We start from the raw sequence: 25,921 nt of genomic DNA, 5'->3' as shown, positions 1-25,921 counted from the left end.
ATCTTTACCGGCCAGGGAAGGGGGCAGGTCCACGAGGTGGAGGATCGTTCTAAAAAAATGGGCGGGTCTGTGATGTCACGGGGTGGCATAGCACTGTCACTGGGGGTGTGGCCATGCCATCAAGGGGTGGGCCAGAGTCGTGGATCGTGGAATAGGTACCGGCAGCTACATTGCCGGTGAAATACCGGCCAGGTGGCAACCTTAGCGGGCACCCCTAGGCCCGCTGTCATTTGTCACCCTCATCCCCTCCCTTATTATCACCGGGACCGGAGCAAATGGGATTGGCGCACAGAAAATTTAAAAAACGATTGTATCTCCTGCGCATCCCGTGTTTCTGAACCAATGTGGGTGTGGTTGGGCAGCATGTTGCCCTCTAAAATCCTGCCGCCCTAGGCTTTCCACGAATCCGGGCCTGGGGTTGGGGACCGTGCAGGAATCCCTATGCGAGCCCTGTTGTTACACCCCTCTTAGGAAGGCTGCCAAGAGATAATGTTGTTATTTCTGGAAATAAATGGCACCCTTGCTATAGTTTTATCTTTCTCCTCTATTAATAACATTTTCATTAAAAAGCATTAGTATGTCCAGGACTGGACTGGGATTCCTAATAGGCCCTGGCATTCCTAGTACACAGAGGTCCAAATAGCCTCCGGCCCACGTTCTATCGCATCTTACAGCAGCCCCTCTGGCATTTGCCAGAAGCCACAGATTGCCAGTCCAGGCCGGAGTATGTCCCCCATGCAAATTTCACATCACAGCAACCCTACCAATACAAAGCTTTATACCAGGCCCTGACTGGAAATCTGTGGGTTCTGGCAAATGCCAGAGGGACTGCTATAAGGTGCTACAGAAAGTCACTAATCAGTTTGGGCTGATGGGGGCTGTTTGGGCCTCAGTACCTGAAATTCCAGGGCCAGTTTTAATTCTAAGTCCGGACTTGTTTGTACGAATTGCATTGAAAATGTATAATAATCATATAGGGATATTCTTCCACAAATCTCTTTTTTTCTATTTATTTTTTTTTGGACGCTAGCATTACTGCACAACGAGCCCCTTCTAGTTATGCCATTGCAGAAAATATTTATGGGGGTAATATATTGACTTTGCCGCCAACTGATTGCTACCCTCCCCCATCCATTCTTCCAGTACGAGCCCTCCTTCCCTCCACACTCTCTATCTCGCGCGCGCGAAAGCCGGCATCTTGTTTCAGTCTCGCGAGAAGTAGCGCCAGGGCAATAATCTGCGTGCATGCCTCGCTAACGTGTTCTCTCATTTCTCTAGTTCATCGCTTTTCGGTTTGACTCTTTCCGTAGCCTTTCGTTGTTCATTTTTTTCTTTGCAATGTCTCGCTACCTACGACCTCCAAACAGCTCGCTGTTCGTCCGGAACATTGCGGATGATATCAGGTGAGTATGGCCTTTGGAAAGGCCGCTGCATGGCGAAGGCGCCTTGTTTCTCGTGTGCTGGGGGCATAAGGCTTTAACAAAATGGAGGTGGGTGTGACCCATCCAGGCGTTCTGTTTACTGCTGGGGGTTTAGAACGTGCCGCGTGTGAAATGGTGGACTCGCTTGTTGTGTGTGTATCTGAGAGAGAATAAGGCTGGGGTTGTGAGTGGGATTATGTGTGTGTGAAGGAAATATGGTGGCCGCTTGGACGAGACATTCGTGGACCATGTTTCTGTGAGATGGCTGTTAAATGTTGTGTACATAACATTCCTACTGCGCAATTATATAGTTACAATGTATCCAATGTAAGCCCTGCAATTTTCCATAGAACTGAATTTAAAGGGGTGGTTTGCCTTTAAATTAATGTTTAGTATGTTATAGACTGACCTATTCTAAGCAACATTTCAATTGGTCTTCGTTATCTAATTTTTATAGTTTTAGGTTTTTATTCATGATTTGCCCTTTTCTTCTGACTCTTTTAAACTGGGTCACTGACCCCATCTTGAAACAAATGCTCTGTAAAGCTACACATGTTTTTCTACTTTTTATTCATGTTTCTATCCGGGCCCTCTCCCATTCATATTCCAGTCTCTTATTCAAATCAATGCATGGTTGCAACCAGAGTGCTGGAATTGCAAACTGGAGCACTGCCAGATAAAAAGCTAAACTCAAACTGCAAATAATAAAAAATCAAAACCAACTGCAAATTGTCAAAGGATATCACGCTCTACATCATACTAAAGGTTAACTCAAAGGTGAACAATCCTTTTTAAGAAAACATTTATCCTTTTTACATATGGGCTTTGTCTGTTATGATGGCACCTTCTTCTTAATGATACTAAGCTGCTTAAATCCATGTTGGTACCATCATCATCATTTATTTATATAGCGCTGTCAAGTACCACTGCAATTGTATTTTTAACATTTAAACTATTTTTAGTATCCTTAATGTTTTGTAGTCCCCCCCCCCTCCTATTTTTAATGCCAGAGCAGGATCTGAATCAGGTTGTCCAAAAAGAAAAAGGGTTAAAAGGCACACTCCCAATAACAACCAAGTGACGCACAATCCTACCAGGACTCCCCAAGAGTCACCACAGCATAATGACCATTCAAGAAAGATGAAGATTTACACTCAAAAAGAAAAATTCAAATTGTTTTATTTCTTACAAAAGTTACAAAATGTAAATACGCCCTACACTTTCCAGCCATTTATGTTCTTCATCAGGGGCAAAAATCTAAGTGCAATAAAGAGAAGAAAAATTTTCTTTTCTTTATTTCTATTTGATTTTTTGCCACTGATGTAGACCTTAAATGGTCGAAAAGTTTAGGGCTTATGCTTCATGTACTTTTTTGTAACTTTTGCAGGTTATCCAGCTAAGTTACTTGTTTTGTGAGTGCTGTAGGGTTTTTTGTTGCCCAGTAAAACATGTCGTTGCCAAGAATTTTGCATTGTTGCCATGGAGATTTCTGAAACTGTTCACTGCAAAAATAAAACTAGGTTCAGGGCTGTGCAAAATGTTTTTAATATATTTAGTTAGCTAAAAATGTAATCTGTTAAGACTGCAGTGAACAGATATCTAACATAATGGCTAGCATGCAACTTCCTTCTTTGCATCTTTCTAACCTGTTTGTTGACTTGAAGGAAGGGGGGGGCAACCTTGGACAAAACAGTTCAGTTTGCTGTGCACACAGGTCAGGGTCAACAAAAGCAAACTAAAGGTCCCCATAGATGCGAAGATTTCTTTTGCCGAACGACCGATTTTAGCGAAGTCCGACCAATCCTTCAGAATTATCGTGTGGTTAGTTTGATTCGAACATCTTACGATTTTTCGGCCGACATCTGTCAGGAAATTGATAGGCCAGGTTAAAAAATCTGTCAGTCCCAGTGCAATCTATCTATGTTTTCAGGGCCAAACAGGCAGCTACCCTTTGTTTTCCTTGCAAATTGGTCTTTTTAGTTTATGGACAATTCGTACGATCGTTCCGAGATAATCGTGGTCTCACGATGACGATCGGATATTTTAAAAATCTCAACATCTATGGCCATCTTAACTGAACAGTTCCCATGTGGCCCCCATTCAACTTGCTGACTAACAGATTAGGGGCATGTAAAGGAGGAAGTTGTCTTCTGGCTACTACTTTACACATTTGTCTATGGTCCTCTGTTTTAGACTATTGGATAAATAAAACCCCCCTGATTTTGTCATTATCTTCAAAAATGTAGCTCCCCATAGATGTTCTCTGGTCCCTGTGTGTGTTTCAAATAAGGGGTGGGAGTGTTCTAATAGTCCCTGCCAAAAGCACAGGAGGGGAGAGCCAGTTGGCTGGGTGGGACTAGAAGGGTTTTTGCAGAAAACTTCAATAAAGTAACCAGATGTTCCTCCTGAGATCTCCAGGCATCTGCGTTTTTGCACCGTCCTTCCATCGTACAAAATGTATTTTCTCCCACCAGAGGTGTGGGCTAATGGAGGTCACAACTAAAACAAAACGTAGCACCATCCAGGAATTCAGTTAAAAAGCCTTTATTTTTTACTTTTTGGTTTCATAATCTGGGCAGATACAACGTTTCAAGCCAAACAATAGCCCTTTATCCCGTTAATGGCCCTTTATCAAGCTAATGGAGGTCACACTCCAGTTGAGGGACACAGCATCAAATTTCGAGTGAACTCCCAGTGCAGGTGGCCATCTTTGGGCACACAGATGTGCATGAGAGGTCAAGCTTAAAGTGTGCAACTACATTGTAACTTTAAAGTAGACCTAAAGAGTAAACTATAGAAGTAGGCTAGAAATGCTGTACAATATGTTCTGGGCTTCTGCACCAGTCCAGTAATTGACTTGCTTCAGAAGGCATAACAAAATCATACCCTATACAGATAAATATTAAAATGCCAGCCTAAACTTTAAGGTATTGGGGTCTTTTTTTATTAATAGTCCTCATAGGTAAAGGTGAAGCATTTTATAGTTTTGTCAACTCATATCTGTTCTGCATAGTTAGTTGTCTCCATTTTGCTTTATTTTTTTTTTTATTCTCTGGGGATCTAGGGAATGCTAGTATATTTGTTTGGTGTAACTAGAAAAAAACTGCAACACGGAATTGTTTTTATCTTTAAGATCTGAAGATCTACGTCGAGAGTTTGGTCGCTATGGTCCTATCGTTGATGTCTATGTTCCACTAGATTATTACAACCGTCGCCCCAGAGGATTTGCTTATGTTCAATATCCTTTCTTGCATCTTTGGTGAGGTGAGATTTAACATAAATGTGTTGGCTCTCAACTTTAGGCTTCATTGCTTTTTTCTCAACCAGCTGGAAAAAAAAATCAATTGCGGCCCCTCTGCCCCATATGTGTGAGCACTGTCGATTAAAAGGGCCCGATTTCAGGCAGAAAATGCACTATTCGGCATTTTCTGGCCAAAACGTTATTGAAAAAAAAAAGCAGTGCCCCATAAGCCATAATGGGACTTTGTTGCAAACCATTACTGCTGAGCACATCTGTTTGTCAGTGAGGCTTTTGATCACATTGATGGGTGTGACGAACTATAAAATGGGGGCAAAATCCGTATTTGCCAAGTATTTCAGCAGCCTGAATATCCTCTGATCATTTTGATATGAGTTTTTTTGCTGATGTTATCCATTAATTACCTTTTTTCCCTCCCAGTGTCCTCTTCCAGGTCGGTGACTTGGAAGAAACAGTAAAACCAACAAATGAAAGTGTTTTAATGAATTAAAATATAATGTACTGTTGTCTTGTCCTAGTGTGTGTTTGCTTTAGAAACACTACTATAGTTTAAATACACTTCTGCGTAGCCATGGAGGATCCATTCAAATGGAAAAAATAGAAATGGCACAGGCTAAATAGTTAAATAAGCTGCATAGCATCCCCCTATATATATTATTACATAGCTTACCTGCAATGTGATGTGTGCCTTTTCTCAGTTTGAATGGCTTCATCCATGGCTACACAGCTTTATAAACCTTTAGTACTGTTTGAAGCAAACACCACTTTTGCCAATGCAGGGCAGCAGTACATTATATTTAATTTCTTTAGAACACTTTTGTGGTAACTTTTGTCTTATGTCACTAAAATTTGACACTCATGTTAAATTTCACATTTATTGTGGATTTGAAGGGTGTATTCCAAATGACATGCTTCTCTCAGCAATAAACTGTTTTTATTATTGGGTATTAAATATCTTCCAGTCAAATAGGTTAGTGCTGTAGGAAAGCAACTATGCCAAAACAGTTTTACTAGCACTTGATTGATATGTTCAATTAACTCCTCCCATGTGTATTAACTCCTAAATTACTTTAAATGACAAATACAAGTTAATTGTTGCACCTTTTTGGTTAAATTGGTTAACTATGTACACTATTGATATTATTGAGGAAATTTATTACGATTTCAAATTGTCCCTAATTCTACTGTCCTCTTATTACCTCAGACATTGTAAAGATGTACAGTAAAGGCGAAACAACAAAGCATGAATCTACATATTAGAGTAGAATTCAAAGACAAGTAGACAAAGCAAAGACCTCTAAATGATCAGGCTTGAAGATATAAAGGGAAGGTGTGGGGAAAAAGTACAGAAAAGCTGGAAGAAGGACAAGCCATAATAGGAGACAAAGCTTCGGTTTATCCACAAAAGGGGGAAAAGTATATTTTTGAAAGTTAAAGATAACGCCATCTCTCATAATTGGCAAGCGCCTCATGACAAGTCCTTCTGACAAGCTGTTAGAGTTAAAGGCCAAGATGAAGTTGAATGAATTGTTGCCAAGCTAACAGAAGTCATACCTCATGTATCCTGCATACAAAGATGTTTGCCTTCCGGTGTAAGTACGTAATATGGTCATGGTGTGTGTTCACTTTGAGACATTTTTACAGTTGTCAAAACAGCTGGTGCACTCAAAGCACTCAGAATACCTCTTACATGTTTAATCTGTCAAATTCACAGGATAGTTGTGTTAGTGAAGACAAAACTCTTGTATTTAAAGTATCACTTTTGTATTAGGTATTATAGGAAATCTCTCATTTTGAGAGCAGTGGCACATAGGACATTTTAATTGGGAGTCAGCATGTCTGCAGCATGTGCCGTTTCTGGTATCTGAGACCACTAAAAAGCTCTTTTTAGCAAGTAGGTAGTGACTTGTAATAGGTAGAGGATGTTTTTGGTCAGTGATTTTTAAATGCCTAAATTATACCACAATTTCACTTCATCAGCTCATCTGTTATCTTCAAATGTTAATCTTTGAAATCTTCTTCCAAAGATGGCATTTAAAGTTAGGCAAAGTCAGGAATAACATTGCAATTTTTTTTTGTTGAAACAGAAGTTTAAGGTATTATAACTATTCTATCCTGGAACAGTTTTTAACAGTTTCTGCTGCTGATTGCAATACAACCAAAAAGGCAACCAGAAAGCAAATTCATTTTGAAGCTGGGTGACTATATATTGAAAATTAGATCTGATTCTAGGGTAAGTGTAAAGCTGCAGAACTAAGTTAAAAGGTAATAGTTTCATGGGAAAACGTTTTTTTTTTCTTCTTCAAAACTCATCAGTTAATAGTGATGCTCTAGCAGAATTCTGCACTGAAATCCATTTTTTTTTTAAAGGGCAAACAGGTTTTTTTTTTTTTTTTTTAATATTTAGTTTTGAAATTTGGCATGGGGCTAGACATATTGTCAGTTTCCCAGGTGGCCTCAGGTCATGTGACTTGTGCTGTGATAAACTTGTCACTCTTTACTGCTACAATGCAAATTGGAGTGATATCACCCCTTCCTCAGCAGCCTATCAACAGAACAATAGGCAGCTAAAAAGATAGATACCCGACACCTCTGCTGAAGGATTTGTTTGCATTGCTAAATGTGCTGCCTAGCCCCACCTAGTAGTAGACATGAGAATAGCGCCTTACTTTTTTCCTGATTAAGTGCTATTCTCGTGTCTATCACAAGGGGATATGGGGTATGACCTAGGTCATGGTAAATGCACGGAGATGGCTGCCTCCACACCAATATTACAACAAAAAAATAGATTTGTTTGTTCAAGAATAACATTTTAGATGGTAGAACAGTGTCATTTAGAAGTAAAAAGTGAACCATAAAAATCATGACAGGATCCCTTTAAACTAAGCTAAAAAAAAAATAAAAATATGGTACCATGGGGATTTGCAGATGCTCTGTTCAGATTGTTTAATGTCCATTCATTAGACCGCGCTATTTGGCCAACTAGCTGGTAGACCTAAATGCATCATATGTGACTGTTCACCGCTAGGCCAGTTCATAAGATATACTGGAAAACCATTTATTGTGACTGCTTCTATGCTTTATTTGGATTAATGAATGGCGTTTTTGGGAAAGCAAGACTATCTTTGGTGTACAGTTGAAGTGCCTTAATTGTGGGAGAAATATAGTCTGCACCTGTGTCTAAAATTGATGATGGTGGTATATCTTGGTTACATGACAAAACAATAATTTAAATTGGCCACAGATTGGGGCAAGCTAGCCTTTGTGAAAGCTCTTGGACGAGAGAAAAATGCGCTCCAGGCAGTCCTTTTGTTTTTCATTTTAACTGAGGGCATTATGTAAAAATGAAGTTAAGATTGATAAATTAATGTATGTGGCCTAGGTGGCTGACAGCATTAATCTGAGGGAAGCAAGACACTGAGGTATTTAAAGGCATCTTGTGTGTGTGTATAGTGAGTTAGGGTCAGTAACTCTGTCATTGTGACCTTAGTATGAGTAAATATCCCCTATGTCATGGTTGCTTTTCTACAGTTTGATACAGCATCACTATATAACAAATCCCTCTTTGTAATGAGGCACTTGGGTTTTTAATAGGAGTAATTAAAAACTGTTTTCATTTTTGGACAAATCCTTTCCATAAAAAGGTGGTGCAATTATAATGGGGGGGGGTTCTATTCCCTTTTGTTTTAGTACTTATTTATAAATAACCATTGTGCCATATTGGCATGTAAAATAATTAATTAATGACTCCGATATGATCTTTAAACATTTTGTTTTTGTGTCCAAGAGCTGTTTTTAAGCAATAATCCTAAATAAATGTTCACTTTATCATGTAACTGCTGAGATGGCTGACAGAATTTGGGGCTTCTCTGCGGAACCTTTTAACATGAATAAATATAGTTTATGCTAAATTAATAAAATAGAATGAATACAAATTGCTCACAAAGTGATGGCCTTGTGGCACACAGTGTAGCACCTGGTACCAGAAAAGGTATATGCTCAGGGGTGTAAACACTCTACTATTGCTTTTGTGAAAATAAACCTTAACTTACTGGCACATTTGAAGATGTCCGTGATGCAGAGGATGCTTTACATAACTTGGATAAGAAATGGATATGTGGCCGCCAAATCGAAATTCAGTTTGCACAAGGCGACAGAAAAAGTGAGTCAAATGTCTTATAAACTAATTTTTTTATAACCTCTTTTTGTCTTTCTCAAAGTCCACTCACTTCTCCTCCCCCCCCCCTTGCCCTCCCATAATTCTCAAAGGAAAACTATACCCCCAAAATGGATACTTAATTTTATATAAATCTGTTAAGTGGAATATTAAAGAATCTTCCCAAACTGGTATATATAGTTAAGTAAATATTGACCTTTTATATCTCTTGCCTTGAGCCACCATTTTGTGATTGTCTGTGTGCTGTCTCAGAGATCACCTGACCAGAAATACTACAACTCTAATTGTAACAAGAAGTGTTGAAGCAAAAGAAAGGTCACATTGAGCCAATTAACAGACAGTTCTAACATGTATTGTATGTATTAAAATGGCAATTTTCTATTTATGATTGCCCAATGGTGCAAACTACAAAAAAGTATATTGTGAAAATGTTTTAATGACATGAAGCAGGCTTTTACATATGACCCATTTTATGCAATCCATTTTGAGACTTACATTGTTCAGGGGTATAGTTTTCCTTTGAATGTATGATGTGATGGGGTAATAGAGAAATGCAGGCTTAGTGGCATACCCAGTGATCAACTCAGATTTGTAGAGTTAACTGTAATCCTTTTACTGCCACCTGATTTCCACCCTGAATTTCTTTTCTCCTGCACATTACTTAATGCTTGTTCAATATTCTAAATGGCTAACCATGGAGCCTGCTCCTTTGATGGGACACGTTTTGATCTTTAAAAGCCCACACTTACCCCAACAAAACATTTTATAAGAAACCGATAAAGATGGTTTAAAAACAGAAAAAAAGCTTTTGGAACCGTTTTTTAAAAAAACTTTTTGAGGTGGCATATGCACATAACCTCAACTTAAGTTGGCACATAGCTGCTGACTGGGGAGTAGCATTTCAGAAAAAACCCTGCTTGATTGACGCTTCAGATATTGTTTAAAATGTTTGTGAAATTCGAATTAAAAAAAACTTTTCCCTATTTAACTGAAGCTCCACATCAGATGAAGGCAAAAGAAGGGAGTAGCACATATGGTTCCTCACGGTATGATGATGACCGATACAATAGAAGATCCAGGAGCCGCAGTTATGAAAGGAGGAGGTCCAGAAGTCGTTCTATTGAGCAGAACTATGGCAGATCTAACAGTCCAAGAGGGGGGTAAGTCTAACAAGAATATCATTTAATTACTGCAAAAGTGGTGGTTTGCTATGCATTTATAGAGAATGTTAAATGATTTTATTTATTTTCTTCCTCCTTACTTAGCAGAGGAGCAGAGAGATTACGTCGAAGCAGAAGCCGGTCAGATCATGGCAGGTAAGAAATCTTTATTGGTTGCAGTTATGGCTTATGAATAGACTAAAACTTTGCACCAGTGTGAAATATGAGAGGGGCTGAAAATATGCTTCTGGGATAAAGAAACTGGCAGTTCTTGCCTATAGTGCAAAAGCCCTCTGGCCCCATAAAATGTGGTTGTGCAGCCTCTTACTGGGTTAAATAAACCACTGTAATGTGTTCATTGTAACTTACATTTTAATTTCAGTGCAGTGGCTATTTAAGCATAGGCTGCAGGGCATTGATCCCTCAACCAGTGGCTTGTGAGCAACAAGTCTCTCGCCAACCCCTTGGCTTTTACTCACTTTTTACTGCTTTTTTTTAATTTTTTTTTTTTTTTTTTTTTTTTTTTTGAATTCCTGGCTTGGAGGCAAGTTTTGTTTGTACATGACCAGATGTACTGACAAACAATCTCCTGCAGGCTGCCAGTCCACATAGGGGCTACCAAATAGCTAATCACAGCCCTCATTTGGCACCCACTAGAACTTTTCTCTTTTTTGTGTTGCCCCCCAACTCTTGGTTACATGTTTAAAGCCCTACAGCAGAGTTCCCCAATCTTTTTACTCATGAGCCACATTCAATTGTAAGAAAACATATATTTTTTTTTTTTTTTAAGAATCAACTTGTTTTTTGTTTCTTATTAAAGGGGTTGTGCACCTTTTGAGAACTTTTAGTATGATGTAGAGAGTTATATTCTGAGACAATTTGCAATTTGTTTTAATTGTTTAAATAAAATACAGCAGCTCTTCAATTTGCATCTTAAGCAAGCTGGTAACTAGGGTCCAAATTACCCTAGCAACCATGCACTGATTTTGAATAGGAGACTGGACTATGAATAGGAGAGGGCCTGAATAGAAGGATCAGTAATAAAAAGTAACAATACATTTGTAGCCTTACAGAGCATTTGTTTTTTAGAAGGGAGTCAGCGACGCCCATTTGAAAGCTGCAAAGAATCAGAAGAAAGGGGCAAATAACTATAAACTATAAAAAATAAATAATGAAAACCAATTGAAAAATTGCTTAGAATTGGCCGTTCTATAGCATAAAAAGTTACCTTAAAGGTGAGCCACCCCTTTAAGTTAGGATTTACTGACCTAACTTTCTTTTAAAAAGCACTCAACATATGGGTGTACTTTACCCTGCTGCACTGAGCTCCCTTTATTCAGACTGAACTAATTTTAACCCTTTCATGCACAAGTGGTTGGACTTCTACTAAACAAACTTTTTGCTTGCTGCACTTGAGTTGTATCAATTGACAGCCCTTAAGATTTGTATGTTTATTTCGTCATTAGGAAATGGTAGCAGGAATTACAAAAATAGAAGGCGGAAATGTGAAAGCTGTCGATTGATTGCTACAAAACCTTTCTAAATAGGTTTCCTATATTTCTTTTAATATCTCCGTTAGCTGTAAACAAGATGGTGGTTTCATAGCCAGTCACAGAATAATCATTTTGCAACTGTTGCGGGAAATTCTCACATTTAGACTTCTGTTTCCCAGATTCAATCGTCGGAATAGATCACGCTCAAGATCTGGATCAAACTCTCGGTCTCGTTCCAAATCTGAGCCAAAGAAAACTGTAAGAGAACAAGGTTCTGGCTCCAGATCCAATTCCAGGGGACATTCAAAAGCAGATTCCAAGTCTCGTTGTAGAGAGAGTTCCAAGTACAACCGGGAGTCCAGGAGAGAGGAGCAAGCGTCTAAATCGCCATCTCGCTCAGTGTCTCGATCAAGATCTAAATCGAGGTCACGGTCTTGGAATAGCCACAAATCGAGTGGCCATTAATGCTGCTTCCGTTTAATATGAATGTCTCATTAGAATTACAGTGAAGCTATTATGCTCAGTTGTTTTATTACTCTTTCTTTGCAGCGGGTGATCAAAAAAAACATTAAATTTTTTTGGGGGGGTGGCTTTCTCCTTAACATACATTTGAGCTATAGACCCTGAAGTTTTGAAAAATGGCTGCAAGTGTTTTAAGCATTTTAGATAAACGCCCTGCCCCAAACGACATACTTTCCTTGTAATCATTTTGAACCGAGATTTTGTCCAGTTATATTTCTAACTGAAGTATGAATGAAAAGTTCTTGGGCTCCAATCTAAAATGTTGGGAATTAGTGCTACATGAGGAATGTACCATTTTCTGTTACTGCGGTTGTTCACAGCACTGATAAGCAATCTGGATACTGTATTGTAGTGTGACTGGAGTTTAGTAATCCATGTTGGCATTTAATATAATACATCATTAACAAAGAAACCCAATATTTTTACACTTTTTATTTCTTAACCTTTTTATTATTTTTTTAAAGAAGGGGTTTTTGCTTAACATTCAGCTGGGTGAGATGCATGTGTAGCATTGTTTCATTCTGACAATTGGTGCTACTATGTTATCCCCTCATTGAGCGGCTCAATCTCATTTAGTACAGCACAAAGGTGAGGTTCTTCATCGCAACCCCCCCCCCCCCCCCTTGTATAACCTCGAAGTGGCACATGTACAAATAAATGTTCATGCAGTTTCTAATTTCTCATTTACATTATCATGGTTTCCTTTTTTTAAAGATTGCATTGTTAAATTAAAATCACCTTTGTATATTTTACAATTCTTATGTTCCTATTGCTATGCAATCATTTATAAGCATGTTTTTGTTTTGTAGACATTAAAGGTGTATTTCATATGTGATACTAGCAGTAGAATGCAGTTGTGGAATTGAAATTTGTATTTCCTCTCTTAAAGAAGGCTGTAAAACAAAAAATATTTTTATATGTTCTTTTTTTAAGCAATGCTATTAAGGTAACACTCAAAAGGTTCTGCATATGTCCACTATTCTGCTTGCTGTATATATGGCAAATTAGCTGTAATAAAAAATATAGAACATTTTGTTGGCAGTTTAAAGGGATTCTGTTATTATTTTCATGATGTTTTTGTTTTTAAGTACATGGTTTACACTGCAAATAATTCACTCTACAATATAAAATTTCATTCCTGAAGCAAGTGTATTATAATATTTATTTTTTTAAGTTGTAATATTGGTGTGTAGACGCCATGCCTGGTCATGTGCTTTCAGAAAGAGCCAGCACTTTATGATGGAACTGCTTTCTGGCAGGCTGTAGTTTCTCCTCATTGTAACTGAATGTGTTGCAGATGAACCTGGATTTTACTATTGAGTGCTGTTCTTAGATCTACCAGGCAGCTGCTATCTGGTTACCTTCCCATTTTACTGTTGTTAGGGGGGGAAGGGAGTAGAGAATGACTGAAATTTATCAGAGCACAAGTCACATGACTGGGGCAGCTGGGAAACAGAGTATGTCTAACCCCATGTCAGATTTCAAAATTAAATATAAAAACATCTGCTCTTTTTAGAAATGGATATCCGTGCAGAATTCTGATGGAGCAGCACTATTAACGGATGCGTTTTGCGGGGGGAAAAAAGTTTTCCCATATGACAGTATCAATTTAATTATAAACTCCATGTTAATCATTAGAAAATACCAGCTCTTAACCTAGTGTTGTTTCTTTGCTTGTTGGCTTTCTGTTTGTTTTATGGACATATGGTAGTCTGCTGCAGGGTGTGGGGCAGGAGCAGCTTACAGATAAGGGTCATATTAGAAACTTAAAATCGGTGGCTTATCCTTTGGGAGATTTGTTTATAGATGGGGATATACCCGCAGGCACCAGTGCTGTCAGGGACATGTTTGTACACACATTAGTCCCAGGTCTTTGTATTGGTCTGAATGTTTACCAAACCGGAGGGTCTAAATAATATTGGTCATTTAGAAAAATCACTGCCGTCTTTAAAAGGCTTCAAACTTGCTGAATGTAGAATTGGATAAGAAATCAGAGGAAAGGTGATGGAGAAAATAGACAACTTTAACCCTAAAAAATGAATCCAAGCACCCTTTGGATACACCTTCGCAGCTGATATTTTCTCCCTTTATAACAATGGTGGCGGAATCTTTTGGGGTACCAAAATGGCAATTGATAGTGGACCGCTAAAAAGGTTACTATTTTATTACATGGTTGTGTACATTTTATACAAATTATATTAATGTGCTACTGTAACCAAACCTTTTTCTCTACTGCAAACAAACGACCCATACTGATTGTTGTGCATTTAAAAATACTTGACTCATACACTGAGCAGTAAAATTCTGACTGCATGAATGTAGTGATTGCAGATGCATGTTTTAATTCTTCTATTAAAAACAAAATACAATTGGCCTTTTATTTGTACAGGTTTATCAGGCCTAGAACAAATGTTATCTGTCCCTTTCACTGTTCAGTATATCAAAAAAGCCGTAGAAGTGTGTGTAGACATTTTTATAAATAGTCTGCCCTACGTCCAGCTACATATTACACCTCCCTGACATGTGCCCAGACAAAGTATATCATTTTATGAAGATTTTTGACCTGTGTCGATGAAGACTGCACCTCGATGGCTATGCATTTTGTATTGATACTAGGCCCTGGTGGTTTGGGGAACTAGCCTGGAATATAAGAAAGTAATCCAGGACAAAACTACTATACTGAAATCTTTGGAGATTGGTGAATTGCTAATGTGGTGCCATTATTCCTAAAGGGCTTCCATTTCTGCCTGAAACTATAGACCAGTTAGCTTTAAAGGGGGTGATAAGATCATAAAATCATAACACTGAATTTGTGAGAACAGTATGAGATTTGATCCCCCCTATAGCTTGTTGGATCAGATAACGTCGGATGGTGTTGTTTGTTCATGCATCTACATTCGATAGTCAATGGGGAAAAAAAAGGTCTGCCAGACACCATCAAATTTTATCTTGTTGGATGAAGATGTAGCGTTTGTACTGACAGTCATGTTGCATGGGATGGAAAACTTTCCATGTAGTCAGATTTTTGTTTTGGTCCCATTGTATTTTGACCTGGTCTTACACAATCTCCAGTGGCGTTCTGGGAACTAAAGCATAGTTTAAGAAATAGGCTAGAAATGTTGTACATTATGTTTGGGCTTTTATTACCAGCCGCAGGGAACATTTTTGCCACCAAAGATGAACCTAATGGCTCCCCATCTTCTTTTCTACTCATTCATTGAACATGAGCTTTAGGGTAGAGTCCTGCGTGGGTCCTTTTTTTGGTACCCGTAACCTGCATTCTTACCCACTACCTGACCCGCAAGTACCTTATCCGCAACCCACTGACCATCAAGAATCAGGAAGTGCTGTCATTGTAAATCGGAAGTAGGCGTGATCTGAAAAAAAGACCTGCGGCCCGACCCGCGTCTATACCTGCACCTGGAACTACTACCCGCGACAGGACTCTACTTTAGGGACCAATTTGCAATATACTACATATATATATTATATAAAAATGTCACAATATAAGGCAGAGGCTGAATTGTAAATAATTATTGGTATATGGAGGCTCAGAAATCGGCACAATTTGCATCAGAATTGAATAATTAGCTCTGTTTATATGAAAGGCAACTTTTGACTGAAGATTTTCTTTGGGGGGGGGGGTTAATAAACAGTCTACATAGTGGCTTAGAGCTATTGATGATCATTTGTACAGAACAGCAAAAAAAAAACCCACCCCTTTAAACTTGAGAAACAAATGCCATTAAAAGCAGCCTAGGTGGTTCTTTATAGTGATATTGGCAGACTATCAAGATCTTTAGGGGGGGCCTGGACAATTAATATCCAGGACAAATATTCTCAGGCTGCAGTTAAATTTTTACATGCATGCACTGGAGGACATTTTCAGGGATTAATGTGATGAAGCATGTTTTTTTAGATGGTGTCACCTTGAAAGCTGGAAAGACTCAGGAAAGTAAGAAAAGTCACACTAAGAGGCAAAATGTATAAAGGGTCAAATTGGGGAAAAAAATTATGGTCAAAACTCTCAAATTCAAATTGTGAATCATCAATTCGATTAGTTTTGATTAGAATTTTGAGAAGAGGTCCAGGGATCAATTTGGAGTAGCCTTACCGAGAAAAAAAAAAACTTGAATTCAAGCCGTCGGGTTTGATTCGGTAAAATTAGTGTGAGTTTGCCATTAGGGGCGCTTCACCTTTAAGGTAACTTTTAGTATGTTATAGAATGACCAATTGTAAGCAACTTTTCAATTGGTTTTCATTATTTATTTATTTTTAGTTATTTGCCTTTTTCTTCTGACTCGGATTTGCAGCTTTCAAATGGGCGTCACTGGCTCCCTTCTAAAAAAAAAAAATTCTCTGTAAAGCTACATATGTATTGTTACTTTTTATTACTGATCCTTCTATCTATTCAGGCCTCTCCTATTCTGGACTCTTATTCAAATCAATGCATGGTTGCTAGGGTAAAGAACCACAATGCTCAAAACATGTGTTGAATAAACATTGCAGCAAAGTTTCTGTGTTTGAGCCTGTTTTCTCCACAACCTTTACAGAAATGGTTGCTAGGGTAGTTTGGAGCCTGGTTACCAGATTGGATAAGATGCTAATTGTCCTGCTCAATAAATGAAAACTAATTGCAAGTTGCCTCAGAACATCACTACATCATACTAAGAGTTCTCAAAGGTTAACAACCCCTTTACAATTTTTATTAAATAACCCACCAATCTAATTTAGAGTATATTTGAATTTAATAGTTCTAGTCATTAAATCCAGGTCATTTCTACATGGTTGTCTTGTTACACTAGAAGTCCAGATTTAGATCTTTCCCCACCTAAACACAGATACAGGGAGTAAACAAGTACATATGTGGGTATGCAGGTTATATAGCTGAACTATTCCTGCTATACTGACCCTGAGAGTCTGGACTCCCTGCAGTGAGAATAATGTTTATTATTAAACAATAAAGACACACACCAGGTACTTTGGGGATGGGGAAAGGATATTTATTTGTAGTAATTTTTTTTTGGTCTCAAATTCTAAAATGCCATAAAATACATTTCATACATACTTTTGTTTGCCAATTTGTTTTGGGTAACATCAATATTCATTTCAGTGACTTATAAAACCAGGGATTCAATTATTTTATATTCTTTTAGAAATGGCCAATTGTGTATTGGAAAACAATTCCATGTAGTTAATCCATTTTCTGTGTGGTTAACCCAGAAGTGCTGCTGACACATTCTCTATGTATAAATAGATCCTTTTTGCACAAAAAAAAATATCACATTGTGATCCAAATGAACTCCGTAGAGTATATTTAAAAAATAAAAAACTATTTTAAAAATGAATACAGCACTGCAGTATTCCAGAAATGTTTGCCACCAAAACATGGCGGAAAAGGTAACATTGTCAAGACAATCAGCAGCTTTAGAAAGAGGAAGGAGGGAGGAGAGTAGAATGATGTTGACCTTTTCCAATAGCTGCCTTGGCCCAAACACTTTTCATAAAATTGATCTCATATAAAACAGAAGTTGCAGCTTACATATTGGTTGTATAGTTACTACAACAAATGGCAGCTTTACCCAATGGGAAAATATGAAAGAAAGAAACTGTAGGGCAAGTGTTAAAAAGCAGTGAGGTTTCGATGCCGAATATTTGAACACATTTTTCAATACACAGTACTCTCTCCTCGATATATCTATACTAGCAGTACGGGCAATTCTTACCCTTGTGGCAGTATTGTTATTAAAGCATACAAGAGAAAAACGGCTAAAGGAATGTGCAGTCTTGAAAGAAGAAATCCAGTTGGTTGGAGAGAGGCAAGGCTGTCGCAGAAGAAGGTGCTCAAATTGGTCTCGGCAATTTTGGGAAAAGGATTTCCTCTACATACACAGATGTAAACAATCTCTTTTGCATAATAGTCAATATGGCTCCATTCATCTTCGGTCTAAACACTTTAACAATGGAATGAATGTCCAACCAGTGCATCCAAAGCAACTGTCACATTAAGTACTATACAGCAGTCACATTACAAAATCACAGCGTCAGCAGCAGGACCCCTGACAGAAATATCAAAAATACATCTATTTATACATACACAATGTGTCTTTTACCAAATAAAAGGTCTGAGCAGCAATAATATTTTTTTTAAAGTTTTTTTTTTTTGTTTATATAAAACCATTAAATGCTTCATTTGCACCAATCCCACAACAGAACCAGTTTACAATTCTTGAACACGAGAACGTGTACGTATATATACACTGGCACTTTGTGCAAAGGCTACTTAAACGCGCACGGTTTTCCTTAAGGAAAATAGTTTTACAAAGTCACCGCTTTTGCGTGACTACATTCAGCAGTTTGTACTAAAAAATACTTTTATCTTTTGCAGGAATCCCTGCATTCATTTACATATTCTACAACTTTTACAGTTATATACATGGCTACTAGTTGTTCTGGATTCAATATTATATTTTGAAGACATCACAGGGTGCCAAGTTGAAGGGTGCTCATTCTGCAACTAACCAGATAAAAAGTCTGCAAGCAACTCCATTACCCTGAAGTATAAATTCACAGTAAGAGCTTTAAAAGATGATGGGTTGTGTAAAACAGGGCTTGTCCCATTATAAGGCTAGGATCATGCCAAGATCTATTGCTGGCTACAAAGACGTTTTATTTCCTATGAGACAAGACGTGCTTGGGCTTATCTGCCAATGCTGGGCAAAGTTTCACCTGGATAGTAACTCATAGCAACCAATGATAAGCTTTCCTTCCCCCCACAAGCAGCAGGCAAAACCAAAATTATGATTGGAGGCCACGGGCAGCGATCCAGGTGCAAATATACGCTCATTGGCACAATAAACATTGATTGTTCTAAAGAAATCTTATTCACTATACCTCAGGAGGTTAGGATCAGTCTGTGCATAAAATTAAGTTTAATGGGGTATTATAGTTAAAAAAAAAAAATATTATATATTGTTTCCCATGCCTATGCAATTCTACATCTTGGACAGCTTTCACTATATTTATGTTCAGCCCCCCACCCCCCTCCACTGGATTTTCAGTAGGGATGCACCGAATCCAGCCTTTATCAGATTCGGCCAAATCCAAATTTGCATATGCAGATTAGGGGCGGGAGGGAAATCACAAGACTGTCACAAAACAAGGAAGTAAAAAAGGTTTCCCCTACCCATATGCAAATTACGATTTGGTTCGGTATTTGGGCAAATCCAAAATAGTGGATTTGGGGCACCCCTAATTTTCAGTGCTGATGTTAGTCAAAATATCTTTGCTTCTATTGTATTTACTCTGCTAGGAGAAGAGTTCAGTTTTATTTTGTTTTACATTTTCAATTTCATGCTAGCTTCGCTCCTGGTGACGTCCATGCACTTTTTTTTTTTTTTTTTTACAGAATGGCCATTTTAATACAAAAACAAACTCTGAACTCTGTTATTTCCACCCTGCAGAAGTAATACAAACAAGTAGAAGTTGATGGAGGATTTAAGTTAAAATGTTAAAGCATGTTTGTTTAACTATAGCTTGGAGAAAAATTGTCTTTCATGATCCCACTTAAAACCTCAAGGCACTTTCCCAAACTGAAGAGCAGAACTCCAGGGGAACAAGGTTTAGTTCTACAGGTGAAATAAATGCTCTTTTATGGTCTTTAAGGATACTCCTAGAACTACATCAAGGTGGTACAATTAAGTTTCTACATATCTGTAATGGATTAAAGCAGGGATCCCCAACCTTTAGAACCCGTGAGCAACATTCAGAAGTAAAAGGAGTTGGGGAGCAACACTAGCATGAAAAATGTTCCTGGGTGCCAAATAAAGGCTGTGTCTGCCATTTTGTAGCCCCTGTGTGGATTGTCAAACTACATTGAGGCTCTGTTTGGCAGTGCACCTGGTTTTTATGCAGCCAAAAATTGCCTATAAGTCTGGAATTTAAAAATAAGCACCTGCTTTGAGGCCACTGGGAGCAACATCTAAGGGTTTGGAGAGCAACATGTTGCTCACGAGCTACTGGTTGGGGATCACTGGATTAAAGAGTGTCTAACCAAAAGATGTGCCACAGCGGGGTTACTTGAACCCACTGTCGTAAGGGAAGGAATAATTAATATATTTTGCAAGGTTGGCAAATAGTCAGGGCTAAACAGACTAAAAACAAAGGTTAAAACAATGCTAGACTCCATTAACTTAATAAAAATGATGACAAAACTAAGAGCTACCACAGCACACGCTGCAAATTAAAGCTATACAAGAGAAGGCAAACAGCATTCTAAGCTAGCAGAAGAAAAGGATCCAAAGCCAACTTGTGAAGCTGTTCACCTGCTAACTTCAAGTGCAAAGTGTTGTATATCATTAATTTGGGTGCAAGTTGGAAATTCAGTGCATCAAGCACCAGCTATGCTGTGGAAAAAGTGCTTTGTATGCGGGAGTACTCTTCACAGAAGCTTCACCCACCATTCATTTCAACTCCTGAGGGATTTTAGGCAAAAACGATCCATTCCATGCTGGCATAGTCAAGTAAGATCTCATGTTTCACACACAGTGTTGGGCATTCTTCAACTTAGAACCCTGTAAGTGTCCTATAGGCATTTATAATCGATGGTCTTGACAGGTCCTACTCAAGCCTGCACCTTTAGCAAGGTTTTCAGCTGGAAGGACATCAGCTCTTTCTCAGCTGGACTACAGGAAAGCAGTACCCAGTGGCTTGGTGGTTTGGGAAGAACACTTGGTGATGGGGGTTCACTAAATTTGGCTCCAGCATAATTCTGGTTGTCTTGATTGGTGAAGAGGTTATTGGAGGCTGGAAACCCAGCGCTCCAGTTTTGATTTGAAGATAGAGTGTTATTGTTCACTCCATTCTGCATGGCCTGCCATGCAAGAGATGTCCCACAACCACGGCTCCTGTCCTTAGTGTGGGACATGCTCATCTTTTGATTGTTGCGATCAAACAACTTCTGACGCGCAATCTGTTTGCCAAGGTTATTTCTGTGTTGACCAGGAATGTTAAATCTTTCACCTCCGCCCATCTTCAACTTTTATGTCACCTAAAACAAAAAATGTATAACTCACATATTAAGATCTTATTTACCACACAGTTATGTAAAAAAATAAAAAAAAAAAAATAAAGAAACAAAAATGTATCTATGTGATTGTATCATGAGTGGATTCGTTTCCATTAATACAGCAGCCCTGTCTAAGAATATCTCCATTTACAGGAAATAGAAAAGGTACACTGCAAACTTTAACAGTGCTTGGAACCCTTTCCCTGTAGATGCTAAAGGTGGCCATACACGGGCCGATAAAAGCTGCCGACAGACCGAGTCGGCAGCTTATTGGCCCGTGTATGGGGGCCCCCGACGGGCTTCCCCGATCGAGATCTGGCCGAAAGTCGGCCAGATCTCGATCGGATGTGGTTAAAAATCCCGTCGGATCGCGGCCGCATCTGTTCGTTGATGCGGTCCCGCGATCCGACCGCCCGTTTGCGAACGTGAAGGATCCGATCGTTGGGCCCTAGGGCCCCCGATCGGATCAGCCCGATATTGCCCATCTCAAGGTGGGCATATCGGAGGGAGATCCGCTCGTTTGGCGACATCGCCAAACGAGCGGATCTATCCGTGTATGGCCACCTTAAGGCTGTAAATATGGCAAGCACTGACTTACATAAGTGCTGAATATCCCTGTTTATTTAGACAGGCAATGCTGATTTTACATTCCTATAAAGGAGGCTCCCTCCTTCAAAGAAACCACATTAATATGTAGGTAGGTAACAGACTTTACAAGAAACATATTAAAGATTTATAATTGGCAAACTGAAGACCAACCCACTTTTAAGGGCAAGGATGTTGGCTCAGAAGGCTTTTAATTCAGGTTAGAATTCTAGGTTACATATATAAATAACAAGACTAGATTTTATACTGCTGGCTAGTAACATTGCTCACCTTCCCACTGACTCCTCACAAACCACCTCTGCCTTTCCAGGTCTCCGAACTAGTAAGGCTCGCTCTTCTCTTTGTGTTGCCTTCTTTAATCTGCTAGTTTTCTTAAGCATGTGATTATCAAGATCCAAAACAAACATCGAATCCCCCTGGGCACAAGGCAACAGGGGATTTCAATAGAAGTCCTCTGAACTGTGAAAGAAAAGAAAAATGAATTATTTGCAATAGCCCATAAGAAAGCAGGCATTCAAAAGTCATCACTATACCAACATTAAAAAAATAAATATAAGCTGACAGCAAACCGAATTCAGTACTCGAGGACTTGATAAAATATTAGGATAGGTACCCTTATTCCTTTATGCAAAGTTTTGTTTACAGGATAAGAAAATCAAATAAAAATGAAAGCCAGTATGTAGGTATATGTGCAATTGAAATGCAAGTGCTCTAGCCTTAAAGGAACAGTAACAAAAAAAAAAAAGTGTAATAAAAATAATTTATTAATGCCCTGCACTGGTAAAACGGCCGTGTTTGCTTCAGAAACACTACTATAGTGCATATAAAACATGCTGCTGTGTAGCAATGGTGTAAATTGAAAAAAGGCTATAGGGTACAGGTTAGTGGATAACACCATTATGTTCTACAGAGTTCATCTTAACTTGAGCCTTTTGTCCTGTGAATAGCTGCCCCCCCTGGCTATTTATATAAACAATATTAGTGTTTCTGAAGCAAACAGATCAGTTTTACCAGTGCAGGGCAACACTACATGATATTTTCATTACTATAAACACCACTTTCATTTTTTTAATATTACTGTTCATCTGATTTTAACACTTGCCGACGGGGGGGATAAACGTGACCAGAAAGGGTCTGATTTCAACACTTGGAGATCGGGGGGGGGGGGAGATCAAATTGACCAGCAAGGGTCTAATTTTAAACACTTGGATATTGGGGGGGGGGGGTAAACTTGACCAGCAAGGGTCTGATTTTAACACTTGGAGATTAGGGGGGGGGGGTAAACACGACCAGAAAGGGTCTGATTTCAACACTTGGGAGGGGATATATTTGACCAGCAAGGGTCTGATTTCAACACTTGGGAGGGGATATATTTGACCAGCAAGGGTCTGATTTTAACACTTGGGGGGGGGATAAACTTGACCAACAAGGGTCTGATTTTAACACTAGGGAGACAGGTTCACAAGAGTTGCCATTGACCACCAAACTACTCATAGTAAGTGTCCACTCCTTTTCTCTACAATGGTACTATATGAAGCAGCTCCCACAAAAAAATAACCTAGTGACATAAGTATTTAAAATGCAAGAATCATATTACATTTGCTCCATTACAATGAAAAAAAAGAAAAAAGAAAAAACCCCTACTTATTACGTGGGGAAAAGAACATCCCTAAACTGCCTATATCCCAGTGATAAAGGTATGGATAATCTAAGAGTACAATAAAAGGAATAAAAACAAACATATGGACTAAGATTAGCATCTTGACGGGCGAAACCAAAGTCTACCAAAAGGGAGGGGGTTTCCAAGCGACTACCCAGCAGCATTCCACCCCCGATATAATTAATAGCAACACACACGGACATAAACTGGACGGTGCAACTGCACATAAGCAGATATTACACGTACAGTAAACACCCGAAGTACGACAGGACGCTGCGCAATGGCAGCCATTGTTTAATAGCCCCAGTTTTAAATCATGAAAAAGTATCAAACACCCGACGGAAAAGCCATATTTAGCTCGATTGCCGTGTTTCGCGGTGTTTATAAGTTTGAGGGCTTCCTGAAACTTGGCAGAGGGATAACAAAGGAATAGGTCCTAGAAATAAAGAACATGGCGCCAGCAGGGGAGGAGCTCCCACCAGAAAACAAAAATACACCCAAAACTCACCGAGACTTCTTTTCGGCAAATGTCTCCTCTCGCCACCGAACGTAGCGGAGAGTGAACAGACGACGCAAAAGGTCAGATAAACAAACCACTCAGACTTGCGAATCCTTCTTCCCACTTCCACCCTTCGCTTCCAACTCGCAACTCACAATTAGACCTTTTCAGATCCAGCACAAAATGGAACACTAGCGCCGCCCCGTAGCGACGCAGCCAATAACAGGTTGGGCGTCCGCGGGACAGCCAATGGAAACGCGCGAATATCAACGCGAGCCTGTTGCAGTGCGGAGTCAGACTTCTGCTCGGAGCCTTTCCCCTCCCCCATGTTTCCATTTCCAGCCTTGTTATTGTGAGGGGGATGGAAAGCAAAACATTGGCGTCACCAACGAACAAAGTTGCAATTTGGTTGCGACATCCGGCACAAAGAAATAAACTATCACTTTTAGTCGCTTCACCGAATCTTAGCGACTTCGATTGGCACCTTCCAATTTTAATAATGAAATGTAGCGAGAATATTAATTTACAGTAATCGCTTTCAAATTTCTGTCGTCGTGTCGAATGACACTGACGTATATAAGGATTTGTGGGGATAATAAATGGTCTTTGAAGAAGGTCTACTTTCGTCTGCCCAGAAACAGTCCTAGCGGTTCTGTGGGGCAGTAACTATAATGTTTACTATACTATATAGTGGCAAAAATAGCCCCCCAGAAGGAGATGAGTGATGGGGGGGTTGGTCAGACATCTGAAGGGCAGTGGGTTGATTGGTTGTACAATATACGATCTCCCTCAGAATCAGAAACCTGACAAAGCCCTGCTAAAGCTGGCCATAGACGCAAAGATCTGATCGTATGAATCATCGTACAATCGGACTTTCCCATCTCCTGACCTGCCACTAACCATTCAGATCAAATAAAGTAGAAAAGAACAGATCAGCCGATGTTCTGCCCCTGGCAGCAATCGTACGAAAGTTATGACCGACCAAAGCTAGTGACAGTCTCCCACTGAAAATCGTACGATCGGCAATAAATGCAGAGATATTACCTGCAGCCGACAGAAATCTTTTAACCTGTCCGATCGACCAAGCGACTGATCTCCGCCGGAGGAAAAATGCCGGGACTCTCCACACACAGTCCGAAAATCGTACGAATCCTCGATTCGTACGATCAGATCTTTGCGTCTATGGCCATCTTAAAGCTGGCCGAAGACACAAACATAATGTCATACGAAACTAAGGTTTGTACAATATTTGGATTGTGTGTGTGTGGATCATCCCGATAGTTTTCATACTATGATGTGAGGTCTTTTAGCCTATTGGACAGGTTAAAGGTGGCCATAGACGTAACAATTACGATCTTTCTTGGAAAAGATCTTTCCAAGAAAGTTTGTTCATTTCAATACACACATGTAGAGCTGAATTGTTAGATATACAGGTAGATATACAGGTAGAAACAATAGAATTCTACCTGTATCTGACAATTCACCACTAACAATGGCCAATGTTTGGCTGCCTTCAAAGGCACCCGATCAAAGCTTTCCGTCCAGCCCGACTAATATCCAAGTCTTCTGCCAATATCGGTCGGTTCTTTTCCCACCATATACACACCGAATATCGTACGAAAATTTGTTTCGTACGATATTATCTGTGCGTCTATGGCTGATAACAATAATATCTCTGCTTGTATTGCTTGCCTGATGATACCAATGAGCGACTGTCACTACTATTAGTTGGACTTAACTTTCTAGGGTTGCCACCTTTTAGCCCAGTCAGGGTTGCCAGGTCTAATTTTCAAAACCAGCCAAGTCAGCTACAAAACCAGCCCAAAACTAGCCAAGAGGCGCTTCAAAAATATCACAATATTTGCATTGAAAAAAAAGTCTAAATGTGAAAACACTCCTTTTTCAAATTTTCACATTTGCAAATTTTTCCATGAAGTAAATTGGGACAGATTTGCCCGTCACCAGGGGTGTAACTACAGAGGGGGGCCCAGGAGGTATAGGGGCCCCATAAGGCACTAATACATATACAATTTCAATAAATATTGGTAAAATAGCTC

The 25,921-nt window shown here is 39.2% G+C and overlaps 2 protein-coding genes across 3 annotated transcripts; one reads left to right on the top strand and one right to left on the bottom strand.

The window, feature by feature from the left end:
• Positions 1-1,164: 1,164 nt before the first annotated feature.
• Positions 1,165-13,065, top strand: srsf10.S (serine/arginine-rich splicing factor 10 S homeolog). Of its 2 annotated transcripts, none has more exons than XM_041583946.1 (6): positions 1,165-1,403; positions 4,555-4,659; positions 8,739-8,842; positions 9,852-10,017; positions 10,126-10,173; positions 11,690-13,065. In XM_041583946.1, the coding sequence occupies exons 1-6, from the start codon at positions 1,339-1,341 to the stop codon at positions 11,973-11,975; spliced, it is 774 nt and encodes a 257-aa protein (XP_041439880.1). In that variant the 5' UTR covers positions 1,165-1,338; the 3' UTR covers positions 11,976-13,065. The 2 variants fall into 2 exon arrangements, with proteins under 2 accessions (XP_041439880.1, XP_041439879.1); XM_041583945.1 differs by having other exon boundaries at positions 1,169-1,403; positions 10,123-10,173.
• A 6,354-nt stretch (positions 13,066-19,419) lies between these two features.
• pnrc2.S (proline rich nuclear receptor coactivator 2 S homeolog) lies at positions 19,420-24,001 on the bottom strand. Its single transcript, NM_001094782.1, has 3 exons — positions 23,874-24,001; positions 21,976-22,164; positions 19,420-21,081 (listed from the first exon to the last, which is right to left on the bottom strand). Exon 3 carries the CDS (start codon positions 21,061-21,063, stop codon positions 20,656-20,658), a length of 408 nt encoding a protein of 135 aa, NP_001088251.1. The 5' UTR covers positions 21,064-21,081; positions 21,976-22,164; positions 23,874-24,001; the 3' UTR covers positions 19,420-20,655.
• Between the last annotated feature and the right edge of the window lie 1,920 nt (positions 24,002-25,921).

Source organism: Xenopus laevis, chromosome 2S, assembly GCF_017654675.1.
Source record: "Xenopus laevis strain J_2021 chromosome 2S, Xenopus_laevis_v10.1, whole genome shotgun sequence".
Lineage (NCBI taxonomy): Eukaryota > Metazoa > Chordata > Amphibia > Anura > Pipidae > Xenopus > Xenopus laevis.
This window is presented reverse-complemented; position numbering and strand designations above follow the sequence as displayed.